Here is a 25,504-nt window from a genome sequence, read left to right as displayed (position 1 = left end):
TCTATTGCTGGGCTAAGAAAGCCAAAAATGTTATTTCTCATACTATTTGCATTTAGGATTAGGATTTTGGTTGGGAAATAGTAGCTGGAATTAGGGGTGTGTGTGTGTGTGTGTGTGTGTGTGAGAGAGAGAGAGAGGGGGGGGGGAGATCTGAAAGTTCCTTTTCTGCACGCCCCATTCCCCCTTTTTTTACTACTGGGTTTTGAAGATGTGAGGTTTTTCTGCAGAAATGCAGTATTGCACTGTTCATTTTGCACCTTTCTGCATTATCAAGGGGCATTTCTGGCAAAGGCTAGACTATGTTTTATTGTGTACATCACCTAGCCTTGTGGGTATCTATAAGCAGTTGTTGCAGTGGCAGTGGTGACTTCTGGTTTCAGCTTTCTTATTTATTATTTTTTTAATCAATCTTTATTGTTCATATTATTACAAAGGTTCCTCATTTCTTCCCCCCTCCACCAGGTTCCCACCCCACCCTCCGCCCCCTCCCCACCCCCCATTGTCCTCATCCATAGGTGCACAGTTTATGTTCAGTCTCTTCCTCCCTCCCTTTCCCCGATAGTAAATCCCTTTTCAGATAGTAAATCAGTTACTTAGCATTTTCTCATATCAATAATACCTCCACATGCCCAAAGATACACTTCACACAAAAGACATTTCCAAATATGTCAACCAACCTCATCCAGGCCCTGCACAAGGCACTCACAGATCAACACCCCAGCGCTATACTAACTTAACATATCCAGATCTAAGCCTTCATCACTTGATTCAGCAGACCCTCATGTTTCCGCAAAAGTTTCCAGCTGTGTCTGAGAGGCAGCCTTGGGGCGGGGGTAGGTGAGGAGCGAGCTGTTCCGGGTCTGGCTGTTCCGGGCCTGGCCTCTGTTGCTCTGATCTGTTCCACAACCAGCTGCTCCGGGTCTGGCCACTGCCGCTCCCGACCTGGTTGCTCCGGGCTTGGCTGCTGCTGCTCCGGGCCTGGTCACACCCAACCTGGCTGCTCTGGGTCTGGCCGCTCCCAGCCTGGCAGCTGCTGCTCCGGGCCTGGCCACACCCGACCCGGCTGCTCCGGGTCTGGCTGCTCCCAGCCTAGCAGCTACTGCTCCGGGCCTGGCCACACCTGGCCCGGCTGCCCCGGGCCCCACCGCTCCGAGCCTGGCCACTCCCGGCCTGGATGCTCCTGACCCGGCTTCTCCGGGCCCGGCCACTCCAGGTCCGGGTGTTCCTGGACTGGCCACCCTGGGCTTGGCCGCCTCCGCTTCAGGCCTGGCTGCCACTGCCCCAGGTCTGGCTGCTCCAGGCCTGGCTGTTGCTGCTCTGGTTCTGGCTGCTGCTGCTTTGGGGCCTGGCTGTTGCTGCTCCAAGCCCGGCTGCCACTGCCTTGTGCCTGGCCACTCTAGGCCTGGCCGCCGCCGTTCCAACATTCTGTCCTTTTTTAAAAAACAAAAAACAAAAACGCATTTATGTTGCAATGTTGGCTGCTGAGTTGAGTTCTGACTTAGTCTTTGATTTTTCAAGATCTTCTTTGTGTTCTTTCTTAAGTAATTTTACTATCTTTTGCCCTCCCTTGATTTCTTCACATTGAGAACTTCTTCGGTTTCTTCCTCCTTGTCCTGGAAGCTCAGCAGGTTGGCCTGTGATACCCCTTTGTTCTCCGTGGGCTCCTGCACTGCTTCAGCCTGTTGCTGGGGTCGGCACCGCCGCCCAGGAAGCAGCCCCTGGCCTCGGCTCCATTGCCTGCGCTCAGCGGTAGAAAGCTCGGGTGCACACACACACACACACACACACACACACACACCCCGGGGACCCCGTCGCCCGGTTCCTTGCTTGTGCCTGGCTGGCCGGTGTCCGGCAGGGGCTCCTGCTCCTCGTCGCGTTCCTCCAGTCTGGAGCTTTTTTTCTCCTTCCCGCTAGGGGAGTCTAGCATCAGAGTCAACAGACTGTCCTCTGCGCACAATGTGCTTGACTCCCGGGGCTCCACTTTTCGCCACTCCCCCAGGACTCCACCTCACAGCCCCGTCTCCCTCTGCTTGAGCCTGGGTCCCCAGGGATTGGCCTAGAGCTGGAGTTCAGGGCAGTCGAGAGTGGGGCTCAGCACCGCCGGAAATTTTGTTTCTTCCCACCAGGGCATTACAGCATCAGAGTCAACATTCTGTCTTCTGCAGGCAATGTGCGCGTCTGCGCACACAATGTGCGCGACTCCAGGGGCTCCGCTTTTCGCCGCTCCCCTGGGATTCTGCCACACAGCCCCGTCTCCCCCTGCCTGAGCCGGCCGGGGCTCCTGTTTCCTTCCTCCAGTGCAATCCCGCATCAGAGTCAACATTCCTTCCTTTGCGAGCAATGTGCGCGACTCCGGGGGCTCGGCCTTTCACCACTCTCCCAGGACTCCACCTCACAGCCCCGTCTCCTTATGCTTGAGCTTGGGTCCCCAGGGATTTGGCCCAGAACTGGAGTTCGGGGCGGTCGGGAGGGGGGCTCAGCACCGCCGGAGGCTTTGTTTCTTCCCGCTAGGGCAATCCAGCATCAGAGTCAACATTCCGTCCCCTGCTTTTCGCCGCTCCCCTGGGATTCCGCCTCACAGCCCCGTTTCCCCCTGCCCAAGCCTGGGTCCCCAGGGTCAGGCCCACAACTGGGGCTCAGCGCTGCCGGTTCGGTGGTTCAGCCCAGGCTGGGGGTTTTATTTCCTTCCTGCTAGGGAACGCCAGGCAGGCACCCAGCCTTCTCCTCCTCTACGGCTGCGACCTCTTCGCGCGTGCGCGCGCTTGCGGGCACGCAGCATGTATCCGTACCTTAGGCTTTTTTCAGCTCCTCTGATTTTCCTTCTGGTTTTCTCTTTCCTTCTTGTTGTAGGATTTTCAGTCAGTCGACTACCTGTAGCTCTGGGCAATGTCCACTCTACATTTTAGTTGTATTCCATTGAAATTGTTGTGTGCTGCTGCGGTTAGGTGTCTACCTGAGCAGCCATCTTGGATCCCACCAGCTTTCTTATTTTTGAATCACACAGTTACCTGCTGTTCAAATTTAATGGTTCCATTGGTGACTTTTGGAACGGGAGAACTCATTGTGATTTGGTCTTGTAATGTTATGGTGTTATTACTTGCAGACATAGCTTTATAGCCTCCCTCCTCATTCCTTCTAACAGTTAAGCACCCAATTCCTTTTATCAATCCTCTCTATTTAACTAGTGGTTTCTATCACCTATACCAAATCTTTATTGATTGAAGTCAAGAGCATCTTTTGGTAACAAGATAATACTATTACATTTTGCATACTACTCTTTCATTTTGCATATGGTAGTGTATGAACTTGGGCTACATAACAAATTAATTGTATGTCATCGACTAAGCATTAATTATATTGCAGATTTTCAGTGACTCTTACTATAAGTCTCAATAGCTTTCATATTCTTATAAACCTTTTTTGGGGGGCACATTCCATATATCATAAAATTTTGTTATGGATATCCTTCCATATTTGCAGACAGATCAGTTTTCTTCTTGCTTTTTATTTTCTTAATATATTTTTATTCATTTCAGAGAGGAAGGGGGGGGGAGAGAGAGAGAGAGAGAGAGAGAGAGAGAGAGAGAGAGAGAGATGGAAACATCAATGATGAGAATTATTGATCACCTGCCTCTTGCACACTCCCTACTGGGGATTGAGCCCACTAGGGACTGAGCCCACAGCCTCAGCATGTGCCCTGATCGGGACCTCCTAATTCCTAGGTTGGTGCTCAGTCACTGAGCTACACCACCCTGGCCTTCTTGGTTTTTCAATTGCTGCATAAATACAGGATACTTCAGATATTGTGAGTTCAGTCATATATCATTACAATAAATGAGTATTACAATAAAGTGAGTCACACGAATTTTTTTGTTTCCTGGAGCATATAAAAGTGGTGCTTATACTACTGTCCATTCATTGTGCAATAAATAGCATGTGTCTGAAAAACAACATACATACCTTAATTAAAAATACTTTATTGCTAAAAAATGTGAATTATCATCTGAGCCTTCAGCAACTCATAATCTTTTTACTGGTGTAGGTTCTTGCCTCAGTGTTGGTGGCTGCTGTCTTCTTTTCTCTATCCTTTATATCTTTACTAGAGATCCAGACAAATTAACGCTGCTGGAAAAATTGCACAATTGACTTATTCGAATCAGGCTTGCCACAAATCTATTTATTAAAAAAAAAAAATGCAGTGTCTACAAAGCTTAATAGAGTGGTGTGCTTGTATATACTAAGTATGAGTACAACATAATTTATAGGCAGTCTCTTAGGGAAATGTAGGCCATTCTTGCTTTATTGGGTTTCCAAATATTTTGCCTGTTAAATTTTTTATTTGTACTCTCTTATACTTGCATATTTCTGTTGAGTAGGTTCCTAGAAGTGGAATCTCTGGGTTTGAGGTCATGTGCATTTTAAGTTTTGGACAGTTCCGCCAAATTTCTCACAAAAGTTTTTACCAAATGTGCCAGCTATCTAACATGTGGTGGGCCAGTTCCCCACACCTTTGTCCCTGAATATAATCAGTTTTCAAGATCTTAGCCATTGGGAGAGATTAAAAGCAGTCGTATTGAGAATTAATATTTTGTTTTCCAGCCAGTTGTATTGTGTCAATTTATAAACAGTTTATTTTTGTTGGGTTTCTTTTATTGACATTGTGTTTACCTTTTATTATAAATGTTGTGATTGTTTCTATACAGAAGTTTTATACTTTATGGCTTTGAGTTTCTATTATTGTTTAAAAAGGCAGTACAAAACAAAAGTCTACAAATTTTGGGCCATCGGCAACTCTTACAGAGCTTAGAGATAAATAAAGCTAGATAGAAATGAAACATAATGTAGAAGCATGAGTCCATTCAAACTGAGATTTTAAAGGGAGTCTATAACTTAATTCTATTTCAGATCAAATTCTGAGATGAATAAAAAGCTAGGCTTTGGAGGCCTTTCCATGTATATTAATTGGGATTTTAAAAAAAAATTCCCCTCCCCAAAGATATAAACAAGTGAAAGAATGTACCATGTTCGTGGATTGGTAGAATCAACATCATTAAATGTCCATACTACCCAAAGCAATCTATAGATTCAATGCAGTCCCTATTAACATACCAATGGCATACTTCACAGACCTACACAAACATCCCAAAAATTTATATGGAACCAAAAAAGACCCCAAATAGCTGCAGCAATCTTGAGAAAGAAGAACAAAGTTGGAGGAATCACTATACTAGAAATCAAGTTATACTACAAAGCCACTGTACTCAAAACAGCCTGATTTTGGCACAAAAACAGGCATATAGATCAGTGAAACAGAGAAGCCAGAAATCAACTCAGGCCATTATGTTCAATTAATATTTGACAAAGGAGGCAAGAACATACATTGTAGCAGAGATAGTCTCTTCAATTGTGGAAATTGGACAGATATGTGCAAAAAAATGAAACTAAACAACCAACTTACACCATAGACAAGAATAACTCAAAATGGATAAAAGACTTAAATGTAAGATGTGAAATAGAAGTCCTTGAAGAAACCATAGGCACCAAAATCCAGACATCTCTTGTAGCAATATGTTTACTGATATATCTCCGAAGGCAATGGAAATTAAGGAGAAAATAAACAAATGGGACTTCATGAGAATAAAAGGCTTCTGCATGGCAAAAGAAATCATCAAAATAACAAGAGATCCCACCACACGGGAGGACAAATTTGCCAACGCCACATATGATAAGGGATTAATCTCCAAAATATATAGGGAACTCACAACTTAACAAAGAAAGACAAACAATCCAATTAAAAAATGGGCAAAGAACATAACTAGATACTTATCCAAAGTGGACATAAAAAGCCAAGACACATGAAAAAATGATCAAAATCACTAATGATCTAAGACAGTGTTTCCCAAAGTGTGGTATGCGTACCTCCAGGGGCAAGGGAAGAGTTTGGTGGGGTACACGTTGCACCGGAGTTTGGTGGGGATATGCACTGCACCGTGCTTAGCTGTGCCTAATTCTACGTTCTCATGAGTACGAGGGGTACTCAGCATTACGAAAATTATAGAAGGGGTGCACATATGTCAAAAGTTTGGGAACACTGATCTAAGAGATGCAAATCAAAACGATGAGATATTACCTCACACCTGTCAGAATGGCTATCATCAACAAATCAACCAATGATAACTGTTGTCGAGGTTGCTGAGAAAAAGGATCCCTAGTACACTGCTGGTGGAAAAGCAGACTGGTGTAGCCAATGTGGAAAGTATGGAGTTTCCTTAAAAAATTAAAAATGGGACTCCCATTTGATTCAGTCATTCCACTTCTAGGAATATATCCTAAGAAACCTGAAAAACTCATCAGAAAGAATATATGCATCCCTATGTCCATAGTGCAATTTACAATAGCTAAGACTTGGAAATAGCCTAAAGGCTATCAGCAGATGAGTGGTAAAAAAGCCATGGTACATTTACACATTGGAATATTCTACACCAGTAAAATAGAAAGAACTCTTACCATTTACAACAGCATGGATGGACCTTTGAGAAATAAGCCAGTTAGAGAAAGTTAAGTATCACATGATCTCACTCATATGTGAAATCTAATGAACCAAATAAAACTGATGGTCAAAAATAGACCCAGAGTTATAGAAGCATGAACAGACTGTTGTTGAACCTCAGAGGGAAGGCAGAAGAGAGTGAGTGGGAAGAGATCAACCAGTGAACTTGTATGCATATGTGTATAACCCGTGGACATAGACAGTGTGGTGGTGACTTGAGGGCTGGGGAGGACCAGAGCGGGCTGGAAGAGTTTAATGGGGGTAACAAGGAGGACCTATGTAATACTTTCAATAATAAAAATTAAAAGAAAAGAAACATCCCTTCCCCATATTCTAATATGTCTTGTGGTGTGTTCTGCACATTTGTTTTTTAAAAGCTCCTCAGATGATTATAATATGCTACCAAAGTTAGTAAATACTTGATCAAAGGATTAGAGAATGATAGTACATTATATTAAAACCTCAGCTGGGACAGATGTTATAATCAGACCCATTTTTTTAAAAAATGCAGAACCAGAATTTTCTATGCTGACACTGTTTTCTGTATCCCTAAAATGTAATATTCTTCAAATTACTAAAATATTATACTTCTATATTCACATGGAATTTCACATATATACTTTACTTTTCAGATCCCTCTTAATGGGGAAACAAAGAATAGTAGTTCCCATTGCATATGTCCATTATTTGGGGAACCTCAGGTAAAAACTTTGGGTAAAAAATACAGATATCTGTGTCCCACCCTAAACAACAGGATATTCTATATGTAGCTAGAATGGGGAACCATTATTTTAGAGCTTATAACTAGAGAATATTTGAGATTATAGCTTTATTGTCCTAAAAATTAAAGGTACAGCTGCCAGTATTAGTTTTCTAATTATAGTTATTTTGCTCATTAATTTTTTGTTTGGATTGTTTTTAGCCTTAAAAAGGAGGAATATCAATAAAAACAAGATGAAGATCTGGCATTAAATAACTTCACATCTATGTTCATTGTACTTTTAACAGAACTCCATTATAGGTACTGCAGTGCAGGTTGTATTACTTTTATAGTTTAGTACTTTAAATTTATATTCAATATAAAGTTTATTCTTTTGGATCTATACTTCCATGAATTTTGACAAATGCCTAGAGTTGTATAACCACCACCATCACAATCAGAATAGCTCCATCATCACCTCCTATATAATTCCCTCTTTGTACTTGGTTTGCTTAAACCCCTGTGGTTGGCAAACTGTAGCTCATGAGCCACATGTGGCTCTTTGGCCCCTTGAGTATGGCTCTTCCACAAAATATCATGGCTTGAGTGAGTCTATTTTGAAGAAGTGGCATTAGGAGATTTTAAAAATTTGTCTCTCAAAAGAAATTTCAATTGTTGTACTGGTGATATTTGGCTCTGTTGACTAATGATAATGAGTTTGCCAATCACTGGCTTAAACCACCCCCCACCCTTAATCCCTGGAAACCAGACATCTGTATACCATTCCTATAGTTTGCCTTTTTCACCGTGTCACATAAGTGGAATCATACAATATGTAGCCTTTTGAGTCTGGCTTTCACTGAAAATTTGCATTTGATATTATTCTTATTGTATATATCAACTACCGGCCTAGTGCACAAAATTCATACATGGGTAGGTTACCGAGGCCTGGCCAGCAATCAGGGCCAATCAGATTCCCTACCTCCTCCTTCCCTGGCTCCCTCAGTACCCTGCTGCTGTCACTGGTCGCCTGCTATGTTCCACGCCGCCCCCTGGTGGTCAGCACATGTCATAGCGAGTGCTTGAACTCCTGGTCTAATCAAATTCCCAAGGGGACACTTTGCATGTGCACCCCCACCCCCACACACACAACACACACACACACACACACACACACACACACACTCACTCACTCACTCACTCACTCACTCACTCACTCACTCTAGAGGCCCAATGCACAAAATGCATGCACGGGTAGGATCCCTACAGCAGCCAGCTGCGGCCTCCCTTCCCCTGGCGGTTGCCTGCAGCTGGCTGGGGCCTCCCTTCCTGTGGTTGGCTGGCTGGCCTCACCCTCTGGTCACACTCCTGGTCGAGCGGACAATTTGCATATTAGGCATTCATTATATAGGATAGTTTGTTGCTGAGTAGTATTCCATTGTGGGGATATGTACCACAGTTTGTTTTGTCAAGTACAAATAAAGCTGTTAACAGTCTCTTACAGGTGTTCTGATGAACATAAGTTTTCATTTCACTTGGGTCAGTAACTGAGATATTGGAATTGTATTAAGTATATGTTTAACTGTAAGAAACTGCTAAAGCTTTCTTATTGGCTGTACTCTTGCATTATCAGCAGTAGTATATGGGAGAGTTCCAGTCACACCACATATTCTGTAGCACTTGGGATTGTCCCCAACCCCCAACACATATTTTAATAGGCATGTAATGGTACCATTATTGTTTCAGTTTTGTGTCTTGAATAACTAATAATCTTGAGCATCTTTTCATATATTTTTTATGCCTCTGAGTAGATTTTCTTTTGTGAAGTATCTTTTTAAATCATATGCTTATTTTTTAAATTGAGTTGTTTTTTTCTATTTAGGTTTCAAGATACGTTTTAAAAATATATATTCCAGCCTAGTCCAGCTCAGTTGCTGAGCATGCACCTAGGAATCAGGGGGACATGGTTCCATTTCGTCAGGGCAATCTCTACTAGGGGCTGTGCAGGAAGCAGCCAATCAATGATTCTCTCTGATTATTGATGTTTCTCTCTCCCTCTCCCTTACTCTCTGAAGTCAGTAAATACATATGATACACACACACACACACACACACACACACACACACACACTAGAGGCCTGGTGCATGAAATTTGTGCATGCGTGCAGTCCCTAAGCCTGGTGGTGATTGAAATTTCTATTAACATATCTCTTAAGTTCATTGACTCCTTTGGCATCTCCTTTTTACTCTTTAGCCTATTTAATGAACTTCTGTGTTTTTTAGTTCTAAAATTTCTATTTGGATTTTTTTAAAAGAAATTTTTCTTTTTTTAAAATCCTCACTAGAGGATATTTTTCCATTGATTTTTAGAGAGAGTTGGAGAGAGAGAGAGAAAGGCAGAGAGAAATATTGATGTGAGAGAGACACATTGATTGTTGCCTCCTGCATTAGCCAGTACCAGACCCTGGACCAGGGAGGAGCCTGCAACCAAGGTACGTGCCCTTGATCGGAATTGAATCCAGGACTCTTTGGTCTGCAGTCCTACGCTCTAGACATTGAGCCAAACTCACTAGGTCTAGAATTATTTTTTCTTTCCTAAGAATTTTTAAAATTTATTTTAAGGTTTTCACCCTTACTTAATAGATCATATTATTAATAGCTGCTTTTAGGAGCTTTAATAATTCTAACAGCTAGGTCATCTAGGGATTAGCATAAATTGTCATCTCCCCTGGTCAGATTTTTAGTTGTTCTTGCTATGTCTAATAATTTGGGATTCTGTCTTGGACATTTTGAATATTATGTTGTAAAATTCTCTATCCTGTTGACATCCTTTTAAGAATGGTGAGGATTTTACATTTCTTTTAGTAAACAATCCAATCCAGTGAGGTTATAAGTTCAAGTTCTTTCTCACTTTATATAGGCAGTGGTTCCATTATCTGTTCAGTTTCAAAGCCTTCGTTATGTTGAATTTGCCCCTTCCATTCCCATTTAGGTTGTCTAGGACTTAGGCAGTGATTCATGTCATAGTTCTGTTCTGAAAGCCAGCCTCTCTTGTACTACTTTGGCTGGTTTTGACACATGTACAGCTTACAGTTAGGCTCAGAACTTGGTTCAAATACAGAATTAAGAGATCTGCTTCTCTGTCTCAGTGATTTTCCCTTAACTCTCTGGCTCCAGGGACCCTTTTCTTTATTCCTAGAGCCAGAAACATGGAATTTTCTCAATTTTAGTTTCCTGCTTGTCATATCTTGAGGTGAAGTGGGGAGAGGAAAAAAAAGAAAATAATGGATGCTTCTACACTCTTCTTTTTACAACAGGGACTCTCTTTCTGATTTCTATATTCAGAGCAATGTTTTCTCATTTGGTTTTCAGTTCTCACTCTGCAGCTGGGTAGTTTGATGGCTGGTCTGGCTTCAGTATGGGGGGTGAGGGAGTGGGACAAGAGAAAGGAAAAAAATATATTCTCCTACATTCTCCAGGTGCCGTTGTCTTCTGGATATATCCTATCTAATAAGAGGGCAATATGCAAATTAACTTGTCACTCCATTACAAAGATGGCTGCGCTTATAGCCACAAATTGGCCACACCCAGTCCTCTCAGACCTGCCAAAGTCCCCCAGTCCTGGGGGTAGGGGGGCGGGCGGGCCGCACCCTTGAGAGTGGGCAGTGTGAGTGGCCTGATGGAACGCTTTCCTCACTGTGGCCAAGCGTTCCACCCTGGCCGTAGAGGGCCTCTGGGCAGCGGGCATGGAGGGGTGGGGGATGGGGGGAGAGGACGCTTACGTGGTCACCCTGGCAACAAGGCAAGCATTCCACGCCCGGCCACGGATGGGCCTCTTGGCAGTGAGTTCGGAGCGGCCAGGCCCTGCAGAGAGCTACTGGCGCATGGATTCATGCGTGGGGCTACTAGTATACTGTACACACACACACACACAAACATTTCTCTGAGTTTTTACTGATCATGCTTGTTACAGTTTCCCTGTTTGGCCCATCCTTTGGTCAAAGCAAAGAAATAAATGGGAAAACAAAACAAAGCAGGATACTTATCACTACCTTATTAGTTCTTCATTTACTTTCCTCTCAGATCTGCTTGCTGTCATTTCGTTTTCAAAGTATTTTATTAGATGTATTTTGTCCACAGTTTTTCATTATAATCAGTGGAAGAAAGGGACACTAAAGTGAATTTATTGCCCTATTCCATCTTGGCCAGAATCAAGAAGCCATATTGTCACATTTCTAAGAAAAAGCTGGTGTCACTCAATGGTTAGAACATTGTCCTGTTCATGGAAGGGTGGGTTGTGGGTTGGATTTCCGGTCAAGGTCATGTACCTGGGTTGAATGTTAGATCCCAGGGATTGATAGGGAATGTTTGCAGGGGACAACCAATGATGTGTCTCTCACATTGATGTTTTTTTCTCTCTCTCTCCCCCCTTCCTTCCTCTCTTCCACTCTCTAAAAATCAATGGAAAATCCTGGTTGGTTTGACTCAGTGGATTGAGCCTTGGGCAACCTATGAATTGAAGGGTCTTGGGTTCAGTTCTGATCAAGAGCACGTACCTTGGTTGCAGGCTTTTCCCTAGCCTTGTTTGGGGTGTGGGCAAGAGGCAATTAATATGTCTCTCACATCCATGTTTCTGTCTCCCCCTCTTCCACTCTCTGCAAAAATTAATAGAAACATATCCTTGGATGAAGTTTTTTTGTTTGTTTTTTTTTTAAACATTCACATTTCTTTCTCTCTCTCTCTCTCTCTCTCTCTCTCTCTCTCTCTCTCTCTCTCTCTCTCTATATATATATATATATATATATATATATATTTTTTTTTTTTTTTAAAGGCCCTGTGCACAAAATTAGTGTGCGGGGGGAGGGGGTCCCTCAGCCTTACCTCTACCCTCACCAATCCAGGAGCCCTTGGGGAATTTCCAACTGCCAGTTTAGGCCCGATCCCACAAGGGGTCCCACAGGGATCGGGCCAAAACCGGCAGTCAGACATCCCTCGCAAACCAGGACCTCTGGCTCCTAACATCTCATCTGCCTGCCTGCCCTAACCACTCTGCCTGCCAGCCTGATCCCCCTAACTGCTCTCTGCTGCCCTGATCCCCCTAACTGCCCTCCCCTGCTGGCCTGGTCACCCCTATTAACTTTTTTTTTTTAATTGATTTTTTTACAGAGAGTAAGGGAGAGGGATAGAGAGCTAGAAACATCAATGAGAGAGAAACATTGACCAGCTGCCTCCTGCACACTCCCCACCGGGGATGTGCCCGCAACCAATATGCATACCTTTGACCGGAATCGAACCTGGGACCCTTTAGTCCACAGACTGACCTATCCACTGAGCCAAACTGGCTTTGGCTTAACTTTTTTTCTTTAATCTTATTCCCTTCACACACAATTGTATTTGACTTTCTTATTCGCTTCTCCCTCTCACACAATTTTTCTCTCTCCTTTATGTAACACTTTTTTTTTTTTTTTTTACTGTCTCATCATTTACAAACTTTTCTTTCCTCCTTATTTACTAATTCTGTTCAGCCTTCTTCCCATCTTTCTCCTACTCTCCCTCCCTGCCCACATTTTTTCTTTCCTTTTCTCCTGCCCTCCCTCCCCTTTTCCTTCCTTCCCACCTTAATTTTTTTCTTCACTTCCTCCCTCGGACCTGCTTTGCTCCCTCCCTTATTTCTTCCTTTTTCCTATTCTGTTAAGCCCTACCAGCTCCCCTGTAAAACTTTTTTCCTCCCTCTTTCTCTCTCATCCGACCTTTCCCATACATTCTTCTCTACTTACTTCCAATGTTTTAATATCTATCTATCTACTTGCCTGCCTAAATATTCACTATCATTTATCTTTTTTCTTTTCTGACTCCTACTTTTAAAATCTGTCCTCAGTACACAACTATACTTTATTTTCATTATATCTCCTACAGTTCACTCACACATACTCTTTCCTTCTTTAACTCTGCTCTCTACTGACTCCTTTATAAAGTTCTTCCCTCCCATCTTCCCTTTTCCCCCATCTTCTCCCTCTTCCCTCACTTGTTTACTCTTTTTTACAGACTAATTAAAAATTCTATGCTTTTCATCTTGTCTTAGTACTGATTGCTTTCCTCTTTGGGAACAGTAGCTGCCTCTGTTTGGGCACTCGGGCTCCTCTTGAACCGGCTTTGAGGGACCAAGCAGGGACCAAGCGACAACACACGTGTCTGGTCTACTGTGGTCCATGCCTCCCCCCTCTGAGTTGGGGGAGGGTTCAGCTGGCCAGGCTGGCGTCCATCGCAGGGACCGCTGCATTACCTGTGGGCGCGCGTGTGCATTCGTGTACATGTAAGGATTTTCTCACTTTGCTGAAGTGGGGAGGGACTCAGAGGAGGCCTTTCTTTCCCTCTCCCCCAACGTGCCTGCTCCCACACCTCAAGTGGCTCTCCATCCACTCCACTCCCCTCTGGAATTCGCAGGCAAGGGGCATGCTTGCGCAGGGACCCAGCTTGTCCTTGTGGGGACGTTCAGCCCAGGATGCGAGCCCCTGTCTGGGTACGTCTGGGCAGATTAATGGTTGGATGACTGGAGAAAGCCACAGTGGCTTCCCTGTGGTTTGAGTGTCGCCTGTGGTCTCCACGGTGGCTGGGCCCTGCGTGGGGGGAGGAGGCTTCGTGGTTGTGCGCTTGGGAGGATCAACCTGTGTCACCGAGCTGCCCTGCGTGTCTGTGGCAGTGGGATCCCCACGTTGTCTACCCAATGGCCTGTCCAACAAGTCTGGTGCCTTCCCTCCACGTCCACTCTCTGTCGTCAACCCTAACCCTTCCTTTATGTTGGGTCCATACCCTCTTGATTTGGGTGCAGGACCCCACCTGGGGGTCACCGCCAGTGCGCACATCCCAGGTTGGTATCTGCTGACTGTGCCCCAAGAACTGGCCTTTTGCCGTGCAGGTATCACCCCCTTGGCCCGCCCCTCCACCTTGGGGGCGGGGGGTTGGTGGCATTCCCGGGTAGAGTGCACTCAGATGGGGCTCAGTGTCCTGGGGGTGTTTGTTGGACCCGTGCATCGGGGGGGGGAGGGGGGGGGGGAGGACTCCAGCGGGGGTGGGGCAGGAAAGAGAGCCTCACGCAAGTCCCCCCTGCTGTGCGCACAGCCTCCTGCTGGTCTTTAAATATATAAATAGGTCATTACTATTAGGACCAATTTGCATATTCCCTCTGTTATATAGAAGATTGATTTCAGAGAGGAAGGGAGAGGGAGATAAAAACATCAACTATGAGAAAGAATCATTAATTGGCTACCTCCTGCATGCCCCCTACTGGGGATGGAGCCTGCAACCCAGGCATGTGCCCTTGACCAGAATTGAACCTGGGACCCTCCAGTCCACAGATCAATGCTCTATTCATTGAGCCAAACTGGCTAGGGTGTTGAGGATTTTTAAAATTTTTTAATTAAAGAAAATCAATGGAGCCCTAGCCAGTTTGGCTCAGTGGATAGAATGGCCTATGGACTGAAGGATCCTAGGTTCGATTCTGATCAAGGGCACATGTCCAGGTTGCAGGCTTGATTCCCCAGTAGTGGGTGTGCAGGAGGCAGCCAATCAATGATTCTCATCATTGATGTTTCTCTCTTCCTCTCTGAAATCAATAAAAATATATTTTTTAAAAAAGAAAATCAATGGAAAATATATTCTTGAGCAAGGATTTACAACAACAAAAGTAGAATTTTTTTCAGTCACTCAGAAACTCCCTTTGTTTTCTTTGCTAATTGATAGGCTTATTGCCTTTATTTTACAAATGACTAAATCTTAGTAACTGCATTAAAATTGTAGGCAAATTCTATTGTGAAAAACTGTTACCAAACTTAGAATTTGTCATTTTTAAAAAATATATCAATATATTTTATTGATTTTTTACAGAGAGGAAAAGAGAGAGATAGAAAGCCAGAAACATCAATGAGAGAGAATCATCGATTGGCTGCCTCTTGCACACCCCCCACTGGGGATGTGCCCGCAACCAAGGTACATGCCCTTGACTGGAATTGAACCTGGGACCTTTGAGTCCGCAGACCGACGCTCTATCCACTGAGCCAAACTGGTTTGGCAGAATTTGTCATTTTTTTAAAATGTTGTATCACATTTCTAAGAAAAAGCTGGGTACATGACAATGTCTAAATATTCTGTGCAAATAAATACATTATAATTGAGGATTAGTAGGTTTCTTTTCACATATTAAATAGCTCTCTAGATTGGTGGTATCTATCTGAGTGCTGTGTTAAAGAAGCATTTTATGTTTTTACTGATTTTTAAAGAGAGAGGAAGGAAGAGGGAGAGAAAAACATCCATGAAAAACATCTATAAGCTGCCCTCTTGCATGCTCCCTAGTGAGAATTGAGCCTACAATCCAGGCTTATGCCCTGACCAGGAATCCAACCAGTGACCTCCTGATTCATGGGTCTATGCTCAACCATTGAGCCACACCTACAGGGCAAAGAAGGATTCTTAATAAAGTCAGGGTCCTAGAAGTAAGGAGTACTAGATAGATTATAATGTAAACTAGAGGCCTGGTGTATGAAATTCATGCACTTGGGGGGTTAGGGGCGTCCCTTAGCCTGGTCTGTGCCCTCTTGCAGTCCAGGACCCCTTGGGAGATGTACCAGCATGCCAATTTTCAGGTGGCCAGAGAGGAGCCCAAATTGGGGCCAAGCACTACTCGCACTCATCCCAACCTGCTGTGCCTGCTGTTGCAACATCAGGAGAGGCTCCGGACACACTTGTAACTGTCCTGGCCAGCGATGAGACCGGCTTCTGGCTGAGCGGCACTCCCCCTCTGGGAGCACACTGACCACCAGGGGGCAGCTCCTGCGTTGAGCCTCTACCTCCTGGTGGTCAGTGCACATCATAGCAACCGGTAGTTCCATTTGTTCCGCTGTAATGGTCACTTAGGCTTTTACTATATAGGCTAGAGGCCCGGTGCACGAATTAGTGCACCAGTGGGTTCCCTCAGTTTGGCCTGCAGGATTAGGCCAAAACCAGCTCTCTGACATCCCCTGAGGGTTTCCAGATTGTGAGAGGGCACAGGCTAGGCTGAGGGGCCCCACCAGTGCCAGGGAGGGATACAGGAGGTTGGCTGGCCAGGGAGGGACCACGGGAGGGCTCCAGGACGTGTCCAGCCCAATTCGAATCTGCTGGACTCCAGCAGCAAGCTAACCTACCAGTTGGAGCATCTGCCCCCTGGTGTTCACTGCACGTTATAGCGAGTGGTTGAGCAACCTTAGCACATCATTAGCATGTTATGCTTTGATTGGTTGAATGGCCAATCAGTCTACTGGACACTTAGCATATCAGACTTTTATTATATAAGACTAGAGGCCCAGTGCACGAAATTCGTGAATGGGGGGGTGTCCCTGCACCCTCTCCAATCTGGGACCCCTTGAGGAATGTCTGACCGCCCGATGGTCGGACATCCCTCTCACAATCCAGGGCTGCTGGCTCACAACTGCCCGCCTGCCTGCCTTCCTAATTGCCCCTAACTGCTCTGCCTGCCAGCCAGATCTCCCCCTAACCACTCCCCTGCCAGCCTGATAGATGTCTAACTGCTCCCCTGTTTGCCCTCAACTTCCCTCTTTTGCTAGCCTGGTCACCCTTAATTGCCCTCCCCTGCAGGCCTGATCGCTCCCAACTATCCGCCAATGCAGGCCTGGTCTTTCCCAACTGTCCTCTCCTGATGGCCATCTTGTGGCAGCCATCTTGTTCCACATGGGGGCAGAATCTTTGATCACATGGGGGCAACCATCTTGTGTGTTGAAGTGATGGTCAATCTACATAATTACTCTTTTATTATTAGGTCTAGTAATAATTAATGTTGTTTTCTAATACTTCTTAAATCGAATTTATTTAAACAATACAACAAAACTTAATCAACAATATAGTTGCCGTTGTTTTCTACTACTTGTGCCCAACGCTCAGGAAGCATTTTAATCCCTCTGTTGTAAAATTCTTGTGATTTTGATGCAAAAAATTCGGTCAATGCATTTTTGAGGCATTCTTCATTATTAAATTTTTTTCCAAGAAGAAAGTTTTGCAAAGAACGAAACAAATGGTAATCGGAAGGGCCAATATCAGGAGAATATGCAGGTTGAGGGAGAACTTCCCATTCCAACTGGCGCAGTTTTTCAGCAGTGATTCTTGCAGTATGCAGTCGTGCGTTATCGTGGTGAAGAATTACGCCCTTCCGATTAATCAGCGCGGGTTCTTTTTCTCTTAAAGCTTGGGCTAACCTTTCCAATTGGGCACTATACACTGCACTTGTAATGGTTTGGTTAGATGGTAAAAGTTCATAATGAAGAATTCCTTTAAAATTCCACCAAACACACAACATCACTTTTTTCGCATGCAAGTCAGGTTTTGGCGTGGGCTGCGGAGCCTCATTTTTGTTCAACCATTGAGGCCGCCTTTTCAAATTAACATACAGCACCCCTTCTTCATCTCCGGTAACAATTTGCTCTAAAAACGGCAAACGGTTTTGACAAGAGAGGAGCGAACTGCAAATTGTGACTCTTTGATTACGGTTGTTGTCTGTCAACTCATGAGGAACCCATTTTCCAAACTTTTGGACTTTGCCAAGTGCACGCAATTGATTGGAAATTGTTTTTTGTGAACAATTTAAAGTTGTCGCAAGCTCTTGTTGGGTAATTTGAGGATTTTGCACCAAAAGAGCTTGAAGAGCTTCTTGATCAAAATTGGACACACGGCCTCGACCACTCTTGTCATCTAACGAAAAATTTCCCTCGCGAAATTTCTCAAACCAACGCTGGCATTTTCTGGCGCTAACTGCATCTTGACCAAGAGCACTACAGATGTTTTTTGCAGCCTCACTTGCTTTTCTTTCTAATTGGAACTCGTAAAGCATGCAGTGCCGAATATGCTCTTCATCCGCCATCTTCTTAGCCCTAGTTTTGCAACAAAAACCAAACCAAACACAAACTTTTTCAAGCAAAACTTGTTAATTGCACTTCACACATTCTGTAGATACCACGTGTTTGAAGATTATGTCAATTATGTCAATTAAGTCAACGCCAAGCAAGATTTTAAACGAATGTTAAAAACGACATTAATTATTACTAGACCCGATAGATAGGATAGAGCCTGGTGGGGGCCAGCTGGTTTGCCCTGAGGAGTCTCCCGGATCAGGGTGGTGGTTCCCTTGGGGAGTGGGGCAGCCTGTTTGAGGGGCCTGTGGTGATTTATAGGCTGGCCACACCCTCCGGTGACCCAAGCAGAGGCCCTGATATCTGGGATTTATTTACCTTCTACAATTGAAACTTTGTAGCTTGGAGCTGAGCCAAGCCTTCTGCTCGCTTAGTGGCTGCAGCCATTTCTGTTGGGATTTATTTATCTTCTATAATTGAAACTTAGTAGCCTTAAGCGGAGGCCTGGGCTGGCCAGGGTGTGCTGAAAGCTTGGCTTCCTCCACTGCCGGGGAAACCCAAGCCTCCCTCCTGCTCTCTTGATGGCTGTAGCCTGGTAGGCTGTAGGCTGGTGGGTATAGTGGAGTGATGGTTAATTTGCATATTACTCTTTTTATTAGGAGGATGTGCCTGGAGTGGTGAGTGGATGGGAGTTACCTCCTTTGCATCTTTTGCTTTTTTTTGGGAAAATAAGTATTTTTTCTGTGACAGATGGTATTGTTGAGAATAATGAGTAGAGATTTATTTCATGACAAGATTTTTCCCCTTTTATTTTATATCCTTTTCCCCCATTACAATTTATCCTTCCTATTCCCTCTACCACTTCCACCCACCTCCTCCCAATCACCACACTGTTGTCTGTGTCCACGAGTTCTTTCTCTTTTTGACTCAATCCTCTCCCCTGTCCCTTCCTCCAGCTGTCAGCCAGCTCTCTCTGAGTCTGTCAGCATTATGACATAATTTTTATATAGAGTTATTTTTTAACTGAATCAGTACTTAACTAATATTGTAGTCCAACTATGGTGAAATAAAAGTAGTTTTATACACAGAAACCTTTTTTGAAATGCTATTTGATATAATAAAATTATATGTAAAATACAAATAAGCAGATTCTGGTATTGTAATTAGCTATAGTATCTTCAGGCCAGTTAGGCTTTTCTCATCTTTTAGTCCCTATTGCATTTTAAGTCAAAATTCTGTGCCCAGGTAGTAAGCTCACTAGTTTCATGGGAAAAGGAAAAATTTATAATAGCATTGTAATAGGGCAGTAAAGTTTTTATTTTATGGCATTAGCCTTTTCTTCTGGAAATGAAATGCCAACCTATTTTATACTGTATAAATTATTACACAGTATAGGTTTTTGTCCTTTTTTTGTTGTTCATTAAAAGGACCTTCTGATTTAAAATGCTTTATAATCATTTGAACTATTCAATACATAAGATGCTAGAAATGTTATTGATTAATAGTGTGGTAATGTGGCAGATGTTTACTCTTAATTGCAAAAAATGTTAATTTTCATTAGTGCTTGACTTAATACAGTAATCTTTCATTTAAATTCATTTTTGGCTTATTTTGACTAATGCTTTAGAATCCTTTAGAAACCTGCCTCATTGGTGTGGCTTACTGTTTTTAAAAATTCATTAACTGTCAATGAAGTGCTATTACCTGAAAATTGACTTTTTTTCCCTCTTTAGAATCCAGCAACTATCACAAGAATACTCCTTAGCCACTTCAATTGGGATAAAGAGAAGCTAATGGAAAGGTAAGGAACTATCATATCAGCTTTGAACTTACAACTAACACACAAAACCTTTTGAACAGAATTTACAAGAAGCAAGTAAGGAGTTGTATTTATATACCAGTGTGTGAACAAACCAATATGCAAGCAATATCTGGTTTAATCGCTTATATTCTCCATCCATAATTTTGCAATAAATTTAGTGTTTAAGGGAACTCGGGATTAATGTTTCTTATTTTATTTTGGAGGTGAAGGGAGCTCTGCTTCAGTATTTTCTCCATATATTTCCTTTTTAGTACCAAGAAGTAAAAGTAGTTTTTCAAAATGTGTAAGATCTTTAAATTACTTAAAATTTCTTGTCCATAAACCTTTAAATCCTTGTTAGGCATATTAATGACATTTATTCAGTAAAAAGAAAATAAAGAAGTTGTTCTTGATATTCTGGCCACCAAAATGGATAATTGAACTGATTTTCTGGTTTCAATGTAAGACTGTATTCCATAGGAGATTTAAAAAAATATTTTCTCTCAGAAAATGTTTCTAGTTCTAAAAGGGACTGGAGAATGACAATACTGATGCCATTCTCAATCTTTTTCTCTTCCTTAGATTGGACATTTGGAGCACTTATTTTTCTCAGCCTTTATTCTCAGTATAAAATTAGCAATCCTAATTTTAATAAAAATTATAACTAGTTATTGGAAACTGAGAACCCAAATATTGTGAAAAATAAATAAAAATATTTCCCCTTTGATTTGAAAATTGAAAGCACTTTTTAAAACACATTAGATAATACCAAGAATACTACATGATTTCTCACACCTTATACTCAACTACAATTTAATAGTGACAATAATACCTGTCAATTATTGAACCCTCTGTGCCAAACATTATTTAATTTTATCATCTTGATAGCTTTATGGGGCTAAAAAACTATTATATTTCATTGATGCAGAGACCAAGACTTAGAGTTTAATAATATATTTACTTCAGTTTTGTAACACAAGGAGTTAGCATTCAGATTCCAGTTTGTTGGACTCCTATGCTTATGTTCTTAAACACAAACTATACATCTTTCCCACAATTCATGAACAATGAAATGCTCCTTGGCTAGCTTTTTCTTAATATTTTTCTGTTTCTTTTTGTTCCCCCATGCATCTCACCATCTTTTTTGAAGTCAATGATATTTCTTAAATTGGTAACATTTTTAGGCTTGTTTTATGGCATCTTTATTAGGAAAAAGAGTTTTCTTGTTTATATCTGATAGGCTTTTAGTGAGTTAGACTTATTTACAGTCTGTTTATTAATGCATTTTTCCAAATAAATAGTGTTTTTTTAAATCAATATGTACTGTTTTTGTCTCATTTAATGAGTATCCTGTGTTGTCTTATATTACCATTGTCACATTTTATTTTAAGACTAGAGGCCCGGTGCATGAAATTCATGCATGGGTGGGGTCCCTCTGGGTGGCCTGCAAGGATCGGGCCGAAACCCCGCGGTGCCATGCCACCTGCAGCTCCTAACTGCTGTTCCCACTATGCCTGCTGCAGGCTCTCGCCCCATCAATCTGTTTCCTATACTTGTTAAAAGACTTCATTCATTATCTCTTTTATTGTGTTCTTCATTGCCAGAATTTTTTTTAAAATATAATTTATTGATTTTTTTATACAGATAGGAAGGGAGAGAGATAGAGAGTTAGAAACATCGATGAGAGAGAGTCATTGATCAGCTGCCTCTTGCACACCCCCCACTGGGGATATGCCCACAACCAAGGTACATGCCCTTGACCGGAATCGAACCCGGGACCCTTCAGTCCCCAAGCCGACGCTCTATCCATTGAGCCAAACCGGTCCCGGCAATTGCCAGAATTTTTATTTGCTTCTTTTTTAAAGCTTCAGTTTGTTTGGGAAAGTATTTGTTTTGTTAGTTGATTTGGTGTCTGAGTTCATTAAACTGTGTATCTGTTTTCTTACACTTTGTTGGCTTATTTCAGAACTGCAGTGTTGAATTCTCTGTCATTTAAATCACAGATTTCCATGTCTTTTAATTTTATTTTCTTGAGATTTTTTTATTTTCTTTCTGAGCTGCCTTGTTATTTTGGTTATTCATAATATTCATGGATTCCTTCTCTATTTCTGTTGTAGATATATAAGAATGATTCCTATTGTTTCCAGTAGGTGGCACCAAATCACAAGTTTTTAGCTCTCTTGCATACCTTTAGCTTTTCAGATCTCTGTGGGGTGGTAGAAAATGGCTGTGTTCCCTGGTAAGGTGGGTTGGTGCCTCCCCTATGATCCAGTTGTAGTGATCCTGGGTGACCAACCCTAAAGGGATACACAGTGTGGATGGGGCTCCAAATCTATGAAATCAAAGTGCTGTCTCCTGCAGCTAGATACTGCAGGCAGTGCAGCCTCAGTGTTTCAGTGTAGAGTGAACTGGGGGAACCCAGCTGCCTTTGTTTTGCCCTTCCAGTAATGGCAACCTCAGACCTCACAGCCTCTATCTCCGCCCAACCTTCAGTTTAGTTGCAGACTTCCCTATCACTCAGGGAACAAGTATTTCTGTAGTAACTGTTTTTGGGTTTGCAGGCAATGTGCTCTGCAGCACAATTCGAAGGGTGAAGGGAGGTTAAGGGAAGGCAGCCAGGTTCTGTGGCTTTGTTTCTTTGTCTACAATGTCAATTGCCAGACAACCATGGCCACACCTGTGCTTCATCCCTGCCACTTCACTGGTCTCAGCTGCAGCTTATACTCTCCATTCCTGCAGCAACACTCACTAAATCTATTTGCTCCTCCTGGCCAAAGGGAATGCCATTCAAAACATGGTTCATTTTCTCTCTCTGCTGAGCCCAACAGTGATCTGGAGGACTGCTTCCCTCACTCCTTTGATCTCTTCTCTCATCTTACTTCCCCTGTTCACTCCCACTTACCCACCTTTAGATGTTTCATTGCCCGGATCTCTCAAATGTGTTTGTGAGTTGAGCAGGGAATCCTTTGTTGAATTATAGCTATTCAAATTGTTGAAACTTCAAAGGAGAGGCCAAGGGGATCTCTCATGCTGCTATTCCTCTGCATCACTCATTCTAATTCTTTTCAAAATAATTCTTTTGTACTTGTCATCTTTGTGTTTCTACCCTGATCTATGAAAATTCCTCAGGTCTGACTTTAATTCAATAACTTTTCTTTTTAACTTATCAGGAATTTTATTCTGATATGAACATACCATTTTACAGAAAATTTTAAACTACTGTTGAATTTTTTTTTTACTATTACTAATTTGCTTTTCTTTCTGTATCCATTTTCTTATTTAGCTATCTTGAATTTTTCAGCACTATTCAACTTTATTAATTTTAATAATTTTATTATTGTTTTGTGGGGTTCTAGCTCTCTTATCTCTCAAGCATATAACTATTCTACACTGTTTTCTTTTAGACTGTTTATCAGTAAATAAAAAGAGAATTTAAACTATGTAATGGTATTTGGTACTCTTCAGAGTATATTATTTTCAAACTAGAGGCCTGATGCATGAAATTCGTGCACGGGGGCGGGGGTTGGGGTGTCTTTCAATCTGGCCTGTGCCCTCTTGCATTCCTGGACCCCTCAGGGGATGTCTGACTGCTGGTTTAGGCCCGCTCCTTATCGATTGGCTTGCTGCTCCTTAGCACTGCTGTAGAGGCGGGAGAGGTTCCCACTACCACCCTGCTTGCCACCTGTGAGCCCGGCTACTGGCTGAGTGGTGCTCCTGCTATGGAAGTGCACTGACCACCAGGGAGCAGATCCTGTGTTGAGTGTCTGCCCCCGGGTGGTTAGTGTGCATCATAGTGACTGGTCATTCTGCCATTTGGTTGCTGGGCTTTTATTATATAGAATTGGTCACATTCTGACATTACCAAATGCTGATGAGGATGTGGAGCAATAGGAACTGGTTTTTATTGCTATTAGGGCATGCTGCATTGTACGGCCATTTTGCTTCCAATTTGGCAGTTTCTTAGTAAACTAAACATACTTGTACCATACAATCCAGCAGGTCACCTTCTTGTTTTTTACCCAGATGAGTTAAAAACTTGCATCCACACAGATGATCATAGCAGCTTTATTTATAATTGCCAAAACTTGAACGCAATCAGAATATCCTTCAGTAAGTGAATGGATAAATAAATTTAATACATCCAGACAATGGAATGCCCTAGCCAGGTGGCTCAGTTAGAGCATCATCCTGTACACCAAAGGATTGTGAGTTCAATTTCTGGTCAGGACACATACCTAGGTTGCAGTTTCAATCCCTGGTCAGGTTGAGTATGGGAGGCAACTGATCCATGTTTCTGTCTGATGCTCTCCATCTCCCCCTCCTTCTTTCTAAAATCAACAAGCATATCCTCAGGTGATAGCTGGTGATGGTGGAGATGACTCTGTGGAGCCAAAAGGATTTTTAGGGCAGTGAAACTATTTTTGCTTTTCTTTCTGTATCCATTTTCTTATTTAGCTGTATAAAATTGTTATGGTGGGCAAATGTCAGTATACATTTGTCCAGAGCCATAGAATGTACAATACCAAAAGTAAACCCTAATGTAAATGATGGACTTTGGGTGACAATGATGTGTCAACATAATTCATTAATTGTATCAAATGTACCTCTCTGTTGAGAGATATGGATAGTGGAGGAGGTTGTGTTCATGTAGGAGCCAGGGATATGTGTGAACACTCTATTCTCAGCTGCTGTTTTACTTGTAACTTAAAACTGTTCTTAAAAAATTGTCTGTTTTGAGAAATGGGGAAATCAATAAACTGTTTGAAAATGTGAATGGCATTCTAGGGGGCAAGGGCACAAATAATATTTTAAATAATACATATCTATGGGTAGGAAAAATACTTCAATTATAAATGAATACTGTGTCTCACTTTTATTAACACATTTGAAAGATTAGAAATGTAAATTACCTAAACTGCCCCCCATCCTCAAGAAGTAGAAAGATAATCATAAGGAAATGTAAAAAATATACTGAAATGTATATATCTCTCCTCCAAAAAGCACTAGATGATTTTAAAGGACAAGTTCTTTCTAAAAAAAACTTCAGGGGACTGCCAGTCCTATTGAAAGTTATTTCAAACTAGAAAAATGTGTAGTGCAATATTAATTCTCTAGAGGCCCAGTGCACAAATTCATGCATGGGTGGTATCAGCCGTCCCTCCACAATCAGGCCAGCCTGGGAGAGGGGCCGTGGACGGTCAGCTGGCCCCACCCCCAATCGGTGAGTGGGGGGCCGATCGGGGGAGGGGCTGCGGGCAGTTGGCTGGCTCCACCCCCTGGTCAAACTCCAAGTCAAAGGGACAATTTGTATATTAGTCTTCTATTATAGGGTGTTAGTAAAATTAAAGTAACTGTGGTTACAAATTTTTAAATTATATTTTTATTGATTTTTGTAGAGGAAAGAAGAGGAGAGAGAGATAGAAACATCAGTGATGAGAGAGAATCACCTATAGGCTGTCTCCTTCACTCCCCCCATCTAGGACCGAGCCTCAACCCATGCATGTGCCTTGACTGAAATCAAACATGGGACCCTTCGGTCCGCAGGCCAATGCTCTATC

At 42.7% G+C, this 25,504-nt stretch overlaps 1 protein-coding gene across 2 annotated transcripts in view; it reads left to right on the top strand.

The window, feature by feature from the left end:
* ARIH1 (ariadne RBR E3 ubiquitin protein ligase 1) overlaps nt 1-25,504 on the top strand; it is a 138,689-nt gene that overhangs the window by 35,710 nt on the left and 77,475 nt on the right. For both annotated transcript variants that reach the window (XM_084897937.1, XM_084897938.1), the window contains one exon: nt 19,879-19,946. In XM_084897937.1, coding sequence (XP_084754063.1) covers nt 19,879-19,946 — 68 coding nt within the window. The remainder of the gene's footprint in view (nt 1-19,878; nt 19,947-25,504) is intronic.

The sequence above is a fragment of the Pipistrellus hanaki genome (genome assembly GCF_964339955.1).
Source record: "Pipistrellus hanaki genome assembly, chromosome: 1".
Lineage (NCBI taxonomy): Eukaryota > Metazoa > Chordata > Mammalia > Chiroptera > Vespertilionidae > Pipistrellus > Pipistrellus hanaki.
The sequence above is the reverse complement of the archived record's forward strand: the minus strand, read 5'-3'. Positions and strand labels throughout refer to the sequence as shown.